Source organism: Cibotium barometz, chromosome 8, assembly GCF_041138505.1.
Source record: "Cibotium barometz isolate CiBa-2024 chromosome 8, ASM4113850v1, whole genome shotgun sequence".
Lineage (NCBI taxonomy): Eukaryota > Viridiplantae > Streptophyta > Polypodiopsida > Cyatheales > Cibotiaceae > Cibotium > Cibotium barometz.
In genome coordinates this window covers 22,989,864-23,004,479 of record NC_141053.1, presented here as the reverse complement: position 1 = coordinate 23,004,479, position 14,616 = coordinate 22,989,864, and the positions used below count along the sequence as shown (strand labels likewise).

At 40.7% G+C, this 14,616-nt stretch overlaps 2 protein-coding genes across 2 annotated transcripts; both read right to left on the bottom strand.

The window, feature by feature from the left end:
• Positions 1-4,505: 4,505 nt before the first annotated feature.
• Positions 4,506-4,979, bottom strand: LOC147636056 (uncharacterized). Its single transcript, XM_086802063.1, has one exon. It carries the CDS (start codon positions 4,977-4,979, stop codon positions 4,506-4,508), a length of 474 nt encoding a protein of 157 aa, XP_086658189.1.
• An 8,001-nt stretch (positions 4,980-12,980) lies between these two features.
• Positions 12,981-13,520, bottom strand: LOC147636055 (uncharacterized). The gene has a single exon (XM_086802062.1). The coding sequence runs from the start codon at positions 13,518-13,520 to the stop codon at positions 12,981-12,983; it is 540 nt and encodes a 179-aa protein (XP_086658188.1).
• Positions 13,521-14,616: the final 1,096 nt, after the last annotated feature.

Here is a 14,616-nt window from a genome sequence, read left to right as displayed (position 1 = left end):
TACATATAGATAAAACCAAACTAGTCTCAACAACCCCCTGAGGCCCTAGGCTCAAACAAGAGAAAGAAACATGAAAATTTAGAGAACCTACATAACTTCAAGCCTCCTAGATTGTGATACCTTTGGCCCCTCTGCGCACTGGAATCCGGGGAGATAGCAGAGCAAAAGTAGCAACCTTGTGTGCAAGAAAGAGTTTCCCACTTGGGGCCTCAGCTCAATAAGGGGGGCCTCACCTCAAATGTCCAGACAAGAGACTAATCCCTCAGTTCAACCCAGGAAAAACTTCCCTAGCCTAGAAAGCATAGGAGATTCGTCCACCAGGAGAATTATTCTAACTTAGTCAAGGGCCTTAACTTCCCTTTTACATTCCGAACAAACCCGTGGATCACATGGCTGGATCAAGGGAGGAACTTGCACTTAGATCATAGAGACCAATGCTTTTTTCCTCGTCAAAGAGGCACAGCCGTTCATTCTTTTCCATAGAACAAGGATTATCCGTGGTTTACTTCAACTATCATAACTTGAACAAAACTGAATTTTAATTATAGGGATCCATCAATCCAGGCAGTCCCATGGGTTAGCCAACCACCCAACCACTATATTAATAGGATCCATTATGAAAATTTGGTTATATTTTGTCCCGGGTACCAGGGGAAAGAGTTGCGAGGCCCCCTAGCTGGTACTCATGCAAAATACAATTTAGACACACCACTTACACACCCGATAAGAAATTGCCTTTCACAGATTCACCTGTCTTCAAAGCAGACTTGAATTGAAACCATAGTATTTCGAATCCAGATCCAATTTCCAACTTTTCCACTTTCCAACCATAAAATCCAATTTCACTCATTCCTTCCTCAGCGTACCTATGGCATCATTGGCAACAAGAACGTTCACCCTCTGCTCACTCAGGGGCCTTTTCGATAGTTCCTACTACCTAGCCCACAATACCTAGGAGTTTAATCACATAAAAACCATATGGACTCTCAGTTGGAGAATCAGCAAAATCAGCCAATATCCATGTAAAAGAGCCATGAACTCATCTGTTGAAGACCAGTAAGGCCAATCAACCAGATTCAAGCCCGTCTTCAGAAAATAACTCCAACTCATTTTTCTTCCCCAATGCACACGTGGGTATCTTCGGCGGCGACCCATAGCCTGAGCACCATATGGTCAGCACCCTCTAGGCTCCTTCGCAGGTCACCTAGTGCTTCACTCATAGGCAGTGTCCTTGGTGCCTCATCCAGCGTACCGGAAGCTCACCATTTTAATCGAACCGAGGGCTGGTCAAGACCTCGACCTTGCCATGAGAGATGTCCTTCATTTGACTCTCCGTCAACTGTTGCAACTTTTTCACTTAGGTCCACAACCTCATTCACAAGATAGTCAAAATGCTTCCCCGGCATTCTTGACATAAAACAATTTAAAAAAAAAACAAGTTTCACGTACAATTATCGTTCCAAACAAAATTCACATCTTTCCTCATCATCCCACATCATTCCTCATCGTCCCATTCCACGTTAATTCTCATTATCTCACATTTTCTACATAAACTCACATCCAATCACAACATTCCTATATCAACTCAAATCCATTCATATCCACACAATTCCTACATCCACTCTCATCCATTCACACCATTCTTACATCATTCCTACATTCATTCACTTCATTCGTATATTCATTCACATCGTTCCTACATTCATTCACATCCATTCGCATCCATTCTCATCACTCCTACATTTATTCACATCCATTCTCATCATTCCTACATTCATTCACATATACTCACCTCCATTCACATCCATTCTCATCATTCCTACATTCATTCACATATACTCACCTCCATTCATATCATTCCTACATCCATTCGCATCATTCCTACATCCACTCTCATCCATTCTCATTCATTCATTCACATCATTCTTTCTCAAATTTCTCAAAATAAAATACACTCAATATTCTTCTTTTTGAATAAAAGATTCATGGGATTTACAAAATCAATTATACCCATATTTGCCCTTTTAGTATAGCACTAATCCATTTATCTAAATGAATCATTTCTATAATTCTCATAAATTGAATGATTCTATAAAATTTGTGCATAACCTTCTTTATTTTTCTGACTATTGAATAATGCTCAAAACTCCTCTTTTAGCATAAAAATATCTATGCCTAGAATATGATGGGAATTCCTCTGTTTGCTTTATTGATTTTATACATAAAAATAAGATTTATTTTTTGTTTGGAAAACTTTGCCATAGCTTCGCTACTACAATTTATGAGAATGTTCAATTTTCTAAACTTGATTAAATATTCACAATTGAAATATGATAGGAACTCCTCTTTTAAGCTAAAATTTTATCATGAATACATAGCATAATCAAATTCATAATTATGAATAAATCTCTTAATTATTCTTAAATAACCATTCCTCATTTCTAAAAATGTTAGCATAACCATCTTTCAATTTAGAATGAGTTAATATGATTTTTCTTACTCATAATCAAGCTAAAAAGAGCTAACCATCATTTTTACTAGATTAAAAATCATGAAAATGTATAATCTCTTTCTCTACCTTATCATGCCTAGAGTTTTGATTAGGATAAAGATATTATCATTGAGAATCATCCTTCTACCAAGGATCTAACCATAAAGATGATTAATCTTTCCAAAATAGAGATTTATTAACAAAAAATATTATAATTAAGCATAAAAATTAGCATTAATCTAATTGAACATTATGAATCATTGGAGAGATTGATTTCAAGAGAAAACCATTCCATTAAAAGCTTCTCAAGCATTAGATGGGTTGAGAAGAAAAAAATCATTGAGAAGAATAGAAACAACCATTAAATTAGGGTTTACCTTTGATTTTGGCTTGTTTCTTTGGATAGAAGTGAAGCCCACAAGAAAGTCCTTGGCCACCAAGAGGGGAGAGGGTAATACCAAGAGAGGATGGAGAATAGAGAAGCTCCAAAGCTCCAAAGAGAAGAGGCAATTAGAGGGATAATAGAAATTACACTAAAAATGAAGATAATAATGGCGTGTCATTACTTAAAGATGAAAATACAAAGGAATGAGGGTCTATTTATAGGTGAGGGAGGCCACCAACCAAGTCCAATTGGTATCTAGAGGCTTCTAGCTTCACTTTCATCAATTTTGGACAAGTTTTACCAGTTCAGCTCAGCTTATGATTCACTTTACAGAAGGAGACGCTGTCGTGACATGGACGGTGTCGCTGGGAAAGTGCGAGATTTCTAGCTGTGAGAGTAACTTCTAATCCCAGCAAGGAAACACACACACATAACTCTTCAAGGAGCATAAGAGATCTCCATTTTTTATGACATGTACATGTGCCAATTCACTTCAATACATCCCCAAATTCAGCTTGATGATTGCACATAAATTGTGTGTCAAGAGCATGACCAGTTCCAAGCATTGATCTCCTGATTCTTTTTCCAAATGCTTCAAACATATCACATGTAGGCATAATACAATCTACAAAAGTTTTCCATATACATGTGACCATTCACATCACTGATATCATATAATGCCAATTCCATCATTTCAAGGTGTCACTTGATCTCGTGAAAACCTGCTTTCAGATTCCAACAACTCACAAAGCAAAAGATGACATATGGCATATGTACAACGTATTCATGTGATTTTAGGAAACTCCATGTCTAACATTCCAAAATCCAACCGAGTAGAAAATAAAACCCAAATTCCCAGAATCTCTTTGTATTTTGATGCTTTCTTATTCCAAGACTCTCAAAACCCATAAAAAACTTTTTTCCAAAATCTTCTCATTCTCCAAAACCTTAAAGGGTTCCTAGACTATACGATTTTTTCAAATCGTAAGTAACAACAAAAAAAAAACCACTTATCTGAGAGTTAAAAAAAACGAATTTATGGATTTCGTTAATTCCATACGGCTGCTTCACTGCCGTTTGCGCCAAGATCCGAATTCATCGTGTATTGTGTGAATTTTTTGAAGATCATCTCCTTTGATAGCACTTCATTCTCTCTTTAATTCTAAACCCAAGATGCCCCATACAGTAGGCGCCATCAAGATTTTTAAATCTCTGGTTATAATCAGCTCTGGTTTTGATTTTTGCACACTTCCCCCTCTGATATGTGCCGTTTTTTTGGTTTTTCTCCCTTTCCCCGCAAGAGATTTGGGTTCCTTTCACTTTTGCAGCTAAAATTTTGAGTTTCCCCTGATTCGAATACACTGCGCCTCCTTTTTTTTAGCTTATTAATTGGATATTCCCAATCCTTTATACCTTTGCCACGCAAGCCGCCACCTTGCGTGTTCGTGTCCAGCCTGCTGGAAGGAAGTGACATCTTCACCTCATAGCCATGCATCACAACCAGCATCCCTTGCTCCCCATATGTCATTCCGACGATCATCTCCAACATGCACAGCCTCCTCCTCATGTACCCCCAAGAGCTCATAAGCCGCCGAGAAGATAGCTGGGTTGGGCTTTTCTGCCCCTACTTCAGCCGAGATGGCCATGGCATCGAACCAATCGTAGCAATGTAAGGCACCCATGAGAGGCCTTAGCCTTGTCTTTCTTGATAGCATCACGGACATCGTAAAGCATCTTAGCCACACTTAGAATTCCCACTGACTTAATGTTCAATGCTTGATGTATCTTCTTCGCATTATCGATGTAAAGCTCTCTATCCCAATAGCCACCTTGTTGAAACTCCTCAAGGCCAAGCTTTTCAATCCCGACGGCCACAACCCGCACATTGTTTTCCTCCAAAGTGGGGACAATCTTCTGTAGCTCCAAGGCATTAGCTCTGCATAGCTTGCACCCAAATCTCTGAAGAATGTGGATAACAGCGGTCTGATTCTCCCAAAAAGAGCCCACTTTCACAAACTTAGCTTCTGAAGCACCCTGCACCTTTTCTAGCTCAATGTCTTTTATAGCATTGGCAACAATAGTTGAACCCTTTTGTGAAGCCATATCTGTGAGAGAGAGAGGATGTGTGAGATGGAAAAGGCGAGCAGCAAATGCAGCAACTAGTAGAAGTACTAAGTTTGAACTCCTTCCTGACTTGAAATCTTCTAGCATCAAATCTTCTAGTAGCAAGTTGAAAAAAAATCCAAAGCATACTGATTATATCGATTCTAAGCAAGCACAGAAATCATGGCATTCCAAGACACGATATCTCAAAAGGGCATTCTTTCAAAGCCAATCCTTACATCATACATACTCTCACATTTCCATACATGTTGAGAAGGGTGTTCCCTACTACAAGGTCTACCATAAGCATAAAACTCCATAATTTACACCACACTTATGTACAGAGGCTTTGAGACCTGGCTCAGTCTTAGCTCGTCTTATTGAACCTCATTTACAATATGAACATATGTACTTAGACATCATATAATGACTCAAGTCATGGCACTTAATCCCATGCATCTGGATTTGCATTTAATGGCCTCATATGCATGGTTTCACACCATAGACGTGCCATGGCACGACATCCACCCCCTCTAAACCTGCACATCCTCTGGTATGTGCCAAATCATCATCAAGATCCACATATATCTGGATGTCATCATCATCTTCTACATTATCAGGGAGATCATCCTCTTCCTCTTCAACCATATCCATACTATCACTGTCAAGCCTTTCATCCTGAGTCTCCTGTGAATCAAAAGGATCACTGTCATGCCTTCTTTTAAACATCTTGATCCTTTTGCCTGCTACAAGATTCTTTATCTCTGTTCCATCAAGCTCACACAGGGTATACGTGGCATTTCCATGCATATGCTTGACAATGTAAGGGCCAAACCATCTTTTTGCAAACTTTCTTTGAACAATGAACTGGTTGTCAAGGCTACTATCATACATTAGGACCCAATCACCTCCTTCAATAGGTTTTGGCCGGAGTTTGTTTCTATCAAATCTTTCTTTATTTTTCAACCTTGCATCTTTCAAACGAGCTTTAGCAAGCTCTACATCTTCAGGCCTCCTCTCCAACTGCCTTATTTGCAATGCAAGGAGGTCTTCCTTGTTCAATCCTTCCACCCAGGGTAATACATTCCAAGTTGGAACTACTTCTTCAACTGGCATTACTGGCTTCTGACCATACATTAATTCTGCAGGCATGTATCCTGAGCTATGAGTTGTACGGTCAGCCCACAAAGCATATGGTAGCAGCCTTGGCCACTCTCGCATTCTTTCTCTGCATGCCTTAGCCAAAGCTTTAATGATTGGAGGATGTCCTCGCTCACTTTTACCATTGCCCTCAGGGTTGTAAGCACATGCTAGGGACAGTTTGATGTCAGTTCTAGAGAAGAATTCCCTTGCTTCTTCAACATCTAGCTCACCCCTATCAGCTGTTATTTTCCCAACACAACCATATCGGCAAATCACATCTTCTAAGAGAAATTTGCATACTGCTTTGTTCTAAGAGCATGCCCTTCTACCTGATTTGTCAAATCTTCTCTTGCAAGTGCTATGTACCGCATCTGCCAAATTCCCAAAGGCATTGTAACTAGATCCACTACCCATTTGTAGTGCATGGTAGGTGGGTAGGTTGGTTGCAAGCCATCACGATGTCGCACATTTGAGTACATTTGACATACCATGCATGTTTCCACATATTGGGAAATATCCTTGTACATTCCTTTCCACCAATATCTTTCCTTTATTTTGGTAAAGGTGGCCCACACACTTCGATGTCCAGCCCAGAGACTCTCATGGAATTCTTTCATGAGCTTCCCTTGAGTCTCTTTATCACATATGACTCTCTGTGGCATAGCATTCCTCTGCTTAGGATGCTTCCACAGGTACCCATCCTTTAGAAAATATCCATATGCTTTTCTGCGGATCCTCTTAAATTTCGAGTCAGACCAATTTTCCTGTCTTATTAAAGTACTCAAGTATTGACCAATAAGCAACCAATCTCCTTCATACATTTCCTCAGTAAAAGACTCAAGTGCATTTGATAAACAAGTATGGTCCCCTTTTACATATGCAGTAGTATAGAATTTTGTACCTACATCATCAATGTCACTAATCATCCCTTCTTCATCTTCATACCTGGCTCTTGATAGCATATCTGCAAACTGGGTTATCTTTTCCTGCAATATGCTCAAACTCAGGATTTAGTGACTTAATATAGGTAATCCACCTAAGCATAGCGATATCTGGAGTGGTGCAGCTTGCAATCATCCCAAGGAGTGGCAAGCAATCAGTTTCCACAAGTACAGATGCCCCAATAAGATATTCTTTTTCACATTTTAGAGCAGTGACTATTCCCCATAACTCCCTCTTGATCTGCGGGATAATTTCACTGACGAATGCTTAATACCTTTGCTCCAAATCTGATTACATACCTGTGATCGTCTTCATCATCTTGCCCTACTGCCCATCCTATCCCAGTAGGACTAGTATCAACTGTAACAATCACAGGCCTCTCACACTCATAATCTGCCTTCCTTAGAGTAGGTGATGATTGGAGTAGATATTTCAGTTTCCGCATAGCTTTAATATGTACTGCACTCCACAAAAATTTTTGATTTTTCCTCAAAAGTTGATAAAGAGGATCTGCTACATGTACATAATGTGGGATCCAAATAACATAAAAGACACATGCACCAAGAAATCTCCTCAGCTCTGTAACATTAATGCATATCTCTTTCATTCTTTGTATTGCATTTATCTTGGCTGGACAAGGTCGGCGTCCACTAGTACTACAAAGATGTCCCACTATTAGCACTTCACCAACCCCAAACACTGATTTCAGTCCAGATAAAGTAAGATTCACCTCTTCAAGCCTGGATAGAATCATATCACAATCCTTTATATGATTCGCCACAAACTTGCGGCACCCCTTTGAATCCAAATCCCCATCTTTGTCTTTCTCATCACAGCCTTTTATTGGCACATCATCCAGAAAAGGCATAGTTATTTGTGGTATGAAGTCTCGCAAGACTTTATTCATTCCATTCATCATATGCGCCACTGAGTTGGTGGCTCCCTGTGGTAAGGTACACATCCTTACCAATCCCAAAGGAGTTTTCATTGTGGTCAAGTCCCTGCTTTGTATATCCAGCTGGAACTGATCATATCACGAATACAGATCACCCATAGAGTATATAGCTTTCCCTGCAAATGCTTCTGCAAACTCGTCCACAATCGGACCTGCTCCCACATTCTTGATTGTGACTTTGTTTACAGGTTGCATGTCTTGAATGAAGCGCAATGTTCCATTTTTCTTTGGCACGGTAAACCATCTGTTGGAATATGGAGCGCATGATGGCTCCAAAATTCCCATCCTGATCTTTTCTTTTAGTAATTCCATCAGCTTTGGCAAGAGAGCCTTTGGTACTGGAATCGGCCGCAGGTTCCAGGGCACATGTGGAACAATGAAGATCACCATTGGCGCTGTTACACTTGGATCAACACAGCCTATCTCATGCGGCTGAAAAGCAAAGGCTTTCCCATGTTTTACAAGCATCTCCTCAAAGCATTCCCTTTCAACTGGCAACAAAAATTTCTTCTCACCAATCTTTAGCTCTTTTAGGGTTTCCTGTGTAAACTTATGCCCAATTTTCTTCGGATCTCTGAGATTCGGTTGCATAGAGGCTTCATCTATTTTCTCCTTGCTTCCTGGTGGCAAGGGCAAGGCAACTGGTTTCACCTTCTTTGTAACCGTTTTATACTTTGTATCAACATGAGCATCCATCTCACAATTCATGTTTTTACATTCTATTCCCTCAAATTCCCGGATTATATCATACATCCCCACAGATGACATCTCTATCATCTCATTTCCACCCTGTAAGCATACTCTTTCCATAGCAAAAAGCACATCCATAGTATCCACAAATGACACCTCATCAAGCACCCCTGAAATAAACTCATTCTTCTCCAAAAGACCACACTGCTCAAGACTTTTTTGTTCATTTTGTACATGTCGATGCATGCCACGCTTCAAATCCTTGCTTTTTACAAAGACCAGTGACCCATAGCTAGAAAATCCCTGAAAATTTGCTAAAAAGCTATTTACATTGATTGAGTCCTGTGAGAACTCATTTTCCTTTGTACCATTGGAATCCCGCTTTACAATGGCACCTGGCCAAAATCCCTCATCTCCCTGTAGTTCATGAACTCTCTGTTTATCTTTGGGAGTGACTGTGCTCGAAGAGACTCACGGTTCCTTTCATGGTTAATGCAAACTGTCAAGAACTGAACAGCTTTCTTACCATCTTTACTCCTTATTCTTGCATATGCCGAGCCATCATCTAAAACTTTTGTTTCCATCCTCACAGCTGTAATGTAGGGTTGCCCAAGGATGAGAGGATACGATGACATTTCCTGAACAAAGGAGTTCTGATCATCTTTCACATCCCCTATAGTTACCCCTACATTTGGACATGCTGCATAGAGCTCTCCAGATGAGTTATTAGCTGCTTTAATCATCCACCCATGATCTACATCCATTGGCCACTTACATTTGTTGTAGAGATTTTTAGCCATAATATTTATTTCAGACCCATGGTCAATTAGAGCGACATACAGCTCTTCCAAGTCACCTATCTTGACAAGGGTTTCAGTAGTGGCCCTTGCCCAATGGCTCCTGGAATAATGACTTTTTGTAAGAACTTCTTTTTCATCATCCTCATCCACAAAGCGCACTTGTCGTGCCCCTTCAGCAGAGTGATTACATTCCATCACATTCTCTCTCTCTTCCTTTTGTTGTACCTGTACTCCATGAGTCTTGGAAGTGCTTGTCTCCCCTTGTGATGGAATAGATTCAATTATGGACTGCCTTTTCCTTCGTATAATATCAATTATCTCATCATGGAATTCTTTCTTTGCAATCCCCAAGACTTCTCCTAGTGTAAATTCCACCCTACTGTTTAGAATCCTCTCTCTCCTTCTCATGCTTCATTTTTGCTGGCACTTCTTCCATTGATACTTCCTGTGGAGGTCTGCTATGCAGTGGAGGCATATGTGATGGCCTAGGATCCTTCTTTTCACTACCACGGGTGACCCTTTTTGATGGCCCTCCTTTCTCATTTTTCCTCTTACGCTTTTCCTCTACCTGTGCCTCATTATTTTGGCATTTTGCAATGTAGGCCATGAACAGATAAAGAATCCACAAGCTCTTCCCAGCCAGTCTCAAGACGTATACAGTCACCTGCCTCATGCAAAGCCTGTTTAGACACCTTCTTTGATGCAATTAGCTCCATTGTTGATGGCCAAAATTCTTCATTCTCATAATCTTCATCATTCTCAGATTCCTGCTTTGATTGACCAACCTTTAACCCATAGGTTGCTGCCTCAACCATAGAGATGGCATGTCCAGTGACCATGTCTTCAACCAGTTTTTTCATCCCTCCTTTTCCAAAGTTTGTGCTTAATGGAAGACCAGTCTCTGTAAGGTGGATTTTCCCATCTTTGAAAAACACAAGTTGATTTCTGAGGGCTTCTTTATAGCTAGCACAGTCTTTCTTTGCATGTTCTGGGTCATCACACCATATACATCTGAATGTAAACCCTTCTTTGCTTTGAGGCCTTTGCATAGAAGCCTGCCCTAATGGTAACCCTTTTTCCTCAATCCTGGACATCTTCAGTTTTAGGTCTCACATGCCCTTAATAAGCTCATCCATCGGCCCTTAATAAGCTCATCCATCGGCCCTTAATAAGCTCATCCATCGGCCCTTCTACCTTTGGGATTGCAGCCAGCTGGTTTTGGTAGATTCTCAGGGGTAACATCAGTTATAGGAGTTGCCGAGCTCATCACCATTTTATCCCTCCTTCGCTACCGCTTTGCTAGCATGGTGACCGCCTCGGGGGGGTCACTCACAAAAAAATGTAAATATCACGTGCGTTCAACAGAAGCATATTTTTAATTTATGAAACTTACAGAAATATATTTACATAAGGGTATGATTTAATTTTTTTTCAAAAAAATTTACAGATTCATAAAGAAAAGGGGATATTATATGAATTAAAAAATTCACAGATAAAGGATTTAAAATATAGGCCTTGAACGCACGCGATAGGGGTATTCTACATATAGTGACCCCCCCGAGGTGATCGCATCCTCGACATCATTCCAATCATTCTTTAGCCCCTGCTCTGTATCCTTATCCTCAAGGAGAATTTCCAGTTTTTCTTGGAGATCTTTCCCAGCTGCTTGTAAGAAAAGCTCTGTTTTTTCCCTGTCCAAGGTTGTTCGCTCTATCCTGGGCATAGCGCTTCTCAAACTCTCTTAGCAACTCTATGGCAGAAATTCCCATTTTGGGTTTTGTGACCCATTTATGAAAGTTCTTTTGGTCACCCGCTCGGAATCCTCCATGAAATATTCATCCTTTAAAGCAAGCTTGAACTCCTCCCAATTTCTGCCACCATGTGCTGTCTGTAATCCTCTTATGCGCTCTCTTATTTCAAGAACACATACTAGCTCAAAGCTTCGAACCATATCCTCCTCAGTCACCCTGTTTAGCTCCATTTCCTTTGTGTAATTGCGTAGGTACTTTGTGATGTCCTTAGCATCAAATTGATCCACCTTTTTCACAATTGATTGCAGTGCTTTAGTCGTGGAAATTTGCCCCCTCTCAGCAGCTTGCTGCTGTTGCATATACATAGTAAACATCTGAAATATTTGCATAACCCCGGGGTCAAAATGAACCCCCTATCCCTTAGGATTCTCAGCCATAGCTTCCCTGTGTATTTCACAACACTCTCACCCCAGCAGTTTCACGTCGGGTTCACCAAATAGCTGTCGTGACATGGACGGTGTCGCTGGGAAAGTGCGAGACTTCTAGTTGTGAGAGTAACTTCTAATCCCAGCAAGGAAACACATACACATAACTCTTCAAGGAGCATAAGAGATCTCCATTTTTTATGACATGTGCATGTGCCAATTCACTTCAATACATCCCCAAATTCAGCTTGATGATTGCACATAAATTGTGTGTCAAGAGCATGACCAGTTCCAAGCATTGGTCTCCTGATTCTTTTTCCAAATGCTTCAAACATATCACATGTAGGCATAATACAATCTACAAAAGTTTTCCATATACATGTGACCATTCACATCACTTATATCATATAATGTCAATTCCATCATTTCAAGGTGTCACTTGATCTCGTGAAAACCTGCTTTCAGATTCCAACAACTCACAAAGAAAAAGATGACATATGGCATATGTACAACATATTCATGTGATTTTAGGAAACTCTATGTCTAACATTCCAAAATCCAACCGAGTAGAAAATAAAACCCAAATTCCCGGAATCTCTTTGTATTTTGATGCTTTCTTATTCCAAGACTCTCAAAACCCATAAAAAACTTTTTTCCAAAATCTTCTCATTCTCCAAAACCTTAAAGGGTTCCTAGACTATACGATTTTTTCAAATCGTAAGTAACAACAAAAAAAAACCACTTATCTGAGAGTAAAAAAAACGAATTTATGGATTTCGTTAATTCCATACGGCTGCTTCACTGCCGTTTGCGCCAAGATCCGAATTCATCGTGTATTGTGTGAATTTTTTGAAGATCATCTCCTTTGATAGCACTTCATTCTCTCTTTAATTCTAAACCCAAGATGCCCCATACAGTAGGCGCCATCAAGATTTTTAAATCTCTGGTTATAATCAGCTCTGGTTCTGATTTTTGCACACTTCCCCCTCTGATATGCACCGTTTTTCTGGTTTTTCTCCCTTTCCCCGCAAGAGATTCGGGTTCCTTTCACTTTTGCAGCTAAAATTTCGAGTTTCCCCCGATTCGAATACACTGCGCCTCCTTTTTTTTAGCTTATTAATCGGATATTCCCAATCCTTTATACCTTTGCCACGCAAGCCGCCACCTTGCGTGTTCGTGTCCAGCTCTGCTGGAAGGAAGTGACATCTTCACCTCATAGCCATGCATCACAACCAGCATCCCTTGCTCCCCATATGTCATTCCGACGATCATCTCCAACATGCACAGCCTCCTCCTCATGCACCCCCAAGAGCCCACAAGCTACCGAGAAGATAGCTGGGTTGGGCTTTTCTGCCCCTACTTCGGCCGAGATGGCCATGGCATCGAACCAATCGTAGCAATGTAAGGCGCCCATGAGAGGCCTTAGCCTTGGCTTTCTTGATAGCATCATGGACATCGTAAAGCATCTTAGCCACACTTAGAATTCCCACTGACTTAATGTTCAATGCCTGATGTATCTTCTTTGCATTATCGATGTAAAGCTCTCTATCCCAATAGCCACCTTGTTGAAACTCCTCAAGGCCAAGCTTTTCAATCCCGACGGCCACAACCCGCATATTGTTTGCCTCCAAAGTGGGGACAATCTCATGCAGCTCCAAGGCATTAGCTCTACATAGCTTGCACCCAAATCTCTGAAGAATGTGGATAACAGCGGTCTGATTCTCCCAAAAAGAGCCCACTTTCACAAACTCAGCTTCTGAAGCACCCTGCACCTTTTCTAGCTCAATGTCTTTTATAGCATCGGCAACAGTAGTTGAACCCTTTTGCGAAGCCATATCTGTGAGAGAGAGAGGATGTGTGATGGAAAAGGCGAGCAGCAAATGCAGCAACTAGTAGAAGTACTAAGTTTGAACTCCTTCCTGACTTGAAATCTTCTGGCATCAAATCTTCTAGTAGCAAGTTGAAAAAAAATCCAAAGCATACTGATTATATCGATTCTGAGCAAGCACAGAAATCATGGCATTCCAAGATACGATATCTCAAAAGGGCATTCTTTCAAAGCCAATCCTTACATCATACATACTCTCACATTTCCATACATGTTGAGAAGGGTGTTCCCTACTACAAGGTCTACCATAAGCATAAAACTCCATAATTTACACCACACTTATGTACAGAGGCTTTGAGACCTGGCTCAGTCTTAGCTCGTCTTATTGAACCTCATTTACAATATGAACATATGTACTTAGACATCATATAATGACTCAAGTCATGGCACTTAATCCCATGCATCTGGATTTGCATTTAATGGCCTCATATGCATGGTTTCACACCATAGACATGCCATGGCACGACAACGCACTCGATAGAAATTGCCTTTTATAGATTCACTAAGCACACCACTTACGCACCCGATAAGAAATTGCCTTTTATAGATTCACCTATCTTTAAAGCAGACTTGAAATCAAACCATAGTATTTCGAATCCAGATCCAATTTCTAACTTTTCCACTTTCCAACCATAAAATCCAATTTCGGTCATTCCTTCCTCAGCGTACTTATGGCATCATTGGCAACAAGAACGTTCACCCTGCTCAAGGGCCTTTTCGATAGTTCCTAACCTAGCCCATAATACCTAGGAGTTTAATCACATAAAACCCATATGGAATCTCAGTTGGAGATCAGCAAGATCAGCCAACAATATCCATGAACTGATCTGTTGAAGACCAATAAGGCCAATCAACCAGATTCATGCCCGTGCTCCAACTCATTTTTCTTCCCCAATGCACGTGTGGTGGGTATCTTTGGCGACCCAGAGGCGGAGCATCGTATGGTCAGCACTGTTGAGATATCGAGCTCGTTTAGTGAGGCGGTGGACACTGATGACCCGCCTGGGGGATAGGCCCCACACTTACACCACTCGCATGGTTGG